Source organism: Canis lupus, chromosome 21 (assembly GCF_011100685.1).
Source record: "Canis lupus familiaris isolate Mischka breed German Shepherd chromosome 21, alternate assembly UU_Cfam_GSD_1.0, whole genome shotgun sequence".
Lineage (NCBI taxonomy): Eukaryota > Metazoa > Chordata > Mammalia > Carnivora > Canidae > Canis > Canis lupus.
The window spans coordinates 30747512-30751721 of NC_049242.1; the positions used below are offsets into that span (position 1 = coordinate 30747512).

Below are 4210 nucleotides of genomic sequence, written 5' to 3' on the forward strand. Positions count from 1 at the left end.
AGTCAAAGCTGTTTTTATACATAAGTTCTCCCACGAAAGAGCCAGTTGATCGTTGGTTCTGCATTCGAGTTTTTACAAGATCAATAGGATACACAGCAGTGGCTCCAACAGCTCCAGCAATAGAACCCAGACCATACCTGTAGGCTGATTCTGCAACCTGCAGGAGAATGGGTCGGGACGAGTCCACTGAGGCCTTCTGCCTCTGGGCCTCAGCCAAGTTGAAGGGCAAAGTTCCCTCTTCCAGTGGAGCAATCTCCCAGGTGATTTTCACAAATCCTTTGGAAATTGTCAAGATCCGTTTGCAAGTGGCTGGAGAGATCACCACTGGTCCCCGAGTCAGTGCCCTGTCTATTGTAAGGGACCTGGGGTTCTTTGGGATCTACAAGGTAACTTCCCTTTTAGTTATTTATTTGATTCTGGGTTCACTTACTAAATTATAGAATGGAGTAAACTATGTAAATAAACTTCTCATTATCGGAGAAGGACAAACATTATATGTTCTCATTCATTTGGGGAATATAAATAATAGTGAAAGAGAATAGAAGGGAAGGGAGAAGAAATGGGTAGGAAATATCAGAAAGGGAGACAGAACATAAAGACTGCTAACTCTGGGAAATGAACTAGGGGTGGTGGAAGGGGAGGAGGGGGGCGGTGAATGGGTGACGGGCACTGAGGGGAGCACTTGACGGGATGAGCACTGGGTGTTATTCTGTATGTTGGCAAATTGAACACCAATAAAAAATAAATTTATTATTAAAAAAATAAACTTAAAAAAAATAAAATAAACTTCTCATTAGCATGAAAAAAAAGAGTAAGGGCTACATTGCATAGTTACAGCTAACATTTCAGTTAATTTCCTTCTAGTCTAATTTAAACAAACAAACAAATAAATAAAACTTCTTCTTCTTCTTCTTCTTCTTCTTCTTCTTCTTCTTCTTCTTCTTCTTCTTCTTCTTCTTCTTCTTCTTCTTCTTCTTCTTCTTCTTCTTCTTCTTCTTCTTCTTCTTCTTCTTCTTCTTCTTCTTTTTGAGATGGTCAGATTTTAGATGTGTTTCTGCAGGTAGATCCAGGATCTGCTTCACAGGTATAATATCTGTGCTATTTCACAGTATTCTTTGCTCAGAAACGCACATGCATGGGGCACCTGGGTGGCTCAGTTGGTTATGTGTCCAATTCTTGACTTAAGCTCAGGTCTTGATCTCAGGGTTATGAGTTTAAGCCGGGTGATGCTGGGCATGGAGCCTATTTAAAAATTTTTTTTAAAGCCTATGCTTAGTTTTATGCTGGGCTGTCACAATCTTTTTTAAAATTATTTTTAAAACTTGAGTACATTTGACATACAATGGTATATTAATTCCTGATGACAACATAATAATTTGACTTCTCTATATGTTACGCTACATTCACAAGTGTAGCTACCATCAGTTTTACTACATTACTATTACAGTATCATTGACTGTATTCCCAATGCTCTGCTTTTTATTCCTGTGACTTGTTCATTCCATAACTGAAAGCCTATATCTCCCACTCCTCTTCACCCATTTTGCCCATCCTGTACCCACCCTCCCTATGGCAACCACCAGTTAGTTCTCTGTACTTATAATTTTACTTTTTGTTTGTTTGTTTGTGGGTTTTTTTAGGTTTCATATATGAATGAAATCATATGGTATTTGTCTTGATCTGATTTATTTCACTTAGTCTAATGCCACTAGGTCCATCCATATTGTTGCAAATGGTACATCTCATCCTTTTAAAAGACTGATATTTCAGTGTGTATGTGTATATAAATCTATATCATATCTTCCTTATCCATTTGTAAGCCCAATACTTTTTTTGCTGTTATATAACCTGATATTTTCATGTAATATTTTTCTGTCAATAGTGCTGTGTAGATCATGTTATTTTAATACCTACATATTATTTCATTTAATGTATAAACTATAAGTTTATAGTATAATAATTCCTTAATTATGGAGACAGAAGATTGAATAAATAACTGCACTCAGTCACTAGCTCCATGTGGGCACTGACCTAGGTAAATCAGGAAATGAAGCTAGAAATCCCTGTAGTCAAAGAGGTGATATGTTTCCAACACAAAAATTCTCAGTTTCCTATATGCTTGCCTTTGTAATTCATAATAGAATAATCACCTGGGTGTCTGCTACTTCATAGGCTACAGTCAGTGGCTTGTGGCTAAAAGAAATCTTACCAGAAGTCTCCTAATACTATTCCATAAGGAAGCCTGTGGTTCCTTGAATGGCTTCCTCCTTCTGCTTTCCCTTTCTACACTTTCAGCCTCAGAATTAAAGCAAAGAGCAAATCCAGGAAAGGTCATTTAGAGAGATACGAGTTCTGCATTTGTTTGCTTATTTAAATATTGAAGGGCAATCAATCTTCTCCTCAGATTCAATCCTTTCCACCCCACCAGGATGATTATTCATGAACCTGTTCTATGCAAATTATAATAAAGCAGATAACATGGGAATTTCTAGCATGTATTTACAGTGCTGTCCTGCAGAAATCCAGGTGCCAGCTTGCAATCTATCCCTCTTCTTCCTCCTCCTGGATTAGTTCCTTGATGGTGCTTTTGAACCCTAGTCCCTAATTTAGGCCATAAGAGCTTCTCTGGACTTCATAGAAGATATAGATTCCAAGTTTAAGAGCATTTTCTATCCACCTCTACTAGCTTTCCTGTGCTTAGTATCCTGGCCCTGGTAGAGGTGCAGAGTGCGGCGTAGGGCTCTCTTCACCTCTTGATTGCGCAAGCAGTAAATGATAGGGTTAAGCAATGGTACAATGACAGCATAGAGTACAGAAACTAGCTTGTTGGTGTCAAAAGCTGAGAGTGCCTTTGGCCGGGCGTAGATGAAGATACTGGCTGCATAGAAGATGATCACAACAGTAAGGTGAGAGGCACAGGTGGAAAAGGCTTTATGGCGCCCAGCAGCTGAAGGAATGCGCACTACAGCACCAGTGATGGCCATGTAGGAGGCCCCAGTGACAGAGAGTGGCCCCAGCAGGATAAAAATGGCCAGAACAAAGTCTGTAAGCTCTGCTGTTGACATGTCAGTGCATGAAAGATTGAGCAATGGGGAGACATCACAGAAAAAGTGGTTGATGATGTTGGGTCCACAGTAGGAGAGGCGAGAAATGAGAAAAACTTTGACCATGGAGATGCCAAAGCCTCCAGTCCAGGAGCCAGTTGCTAGCTGCACACACAGCCGGCCACTGACAATGACACCATAGTGGAGAGGATGACAGATGGCCACATAACGATCATAGGCCATAACAGCAAGAAGGACACACTCAGTGCAGCCCAGTCCCAGGAAAAAGTAGAGCTGTGTCATGCAGCCCTCAAAGGAGATTAGCTGTCCATGGCTCTGTTTTGACCCAACAAAGCCAGCTAACATCTTCGGAATAGTGACAGTAACATACCATATCTCCAAGAAGGACATATTCGCCAGAAAAAAGTACATGGGTTTGTGAAGGGTGGGATGGCTCCTAATTGCCACAATGATGAGTGTATTTTCAGTCAGCACCAACACATAGGCTAGCAGAGAAAGGGCAAATAAAAGTGCCCGCAGTGGTGCAGGAGCTGGGAAGCCCAGCAACACAAACTCACTTACCCTTCCACTCTGGTTGCTCTGCTCCATGGTGTCAGTCTTACCCACTGCTTTTTAGGAGAGAGAACAGAGGATCTTCAGGAGGCAACAGCAAGAACCCAGCTTTTCTCTTGGTGGGTTTATATTGACAGAATGTATGGAACACATGTAATTCATCACTGAACTGAAGCCATCACTTTCTTCTGTAATATGGAAATGAGCTAAGACAAAAGTGAACAAAAAGTAAACTGCTTCATTTGGGGATAGGATAAGAGTCTGTTATGGCCCTTGGAGAAGCATATACTGATAAATACTTGTAAAAGTGATACTAGTCCCTGAAAAATATAGATCAAAACCAAATATACGAAGAGAGTCTAGGTTGCCCTATAGTGAGAGTTGGTTTGTGAACTAGATTGTGACTCTATTTTGAGGAAATGAGTTACAGTGGAGGAGTAACAATAATGTATAACCCAATTGAGTATTTACTATACATTGATAATGTGGGCACTGTTTTAAAATATTTGTAGATTTTAATTCACTCTTCAGAAGAACCCTGTGAGTTAGTATTATTATTAACCCCACTTAATACCTAAGAAAACTGAAGCATA

At 40.1% G+C, this 4210-nt stretch overlaps 1 protein-coding gene across 1 annotated transcript; it reads right to left on the bottom strand.

The window, feature by feature from the left end:
• Nucleotides 1-2669: 2669 nt before the first annotated feature.
• Nucleotides 2670-3653, bottom strand: OR6A2 (olfactory receptor family 6 subfamily A member 2). Its single transcript, NM_001388738.1, has one exon. The coding sequence runs from the start codon at nucleotides 3651-3653 to the stop codon at nucleotides 2670-2672; it is 984 nt and encodes a 327-aa protein (NP_001375667.1).
• Between the last annotated feature and the right edge of the window lie 557 nt (nucleotides 3654-4210).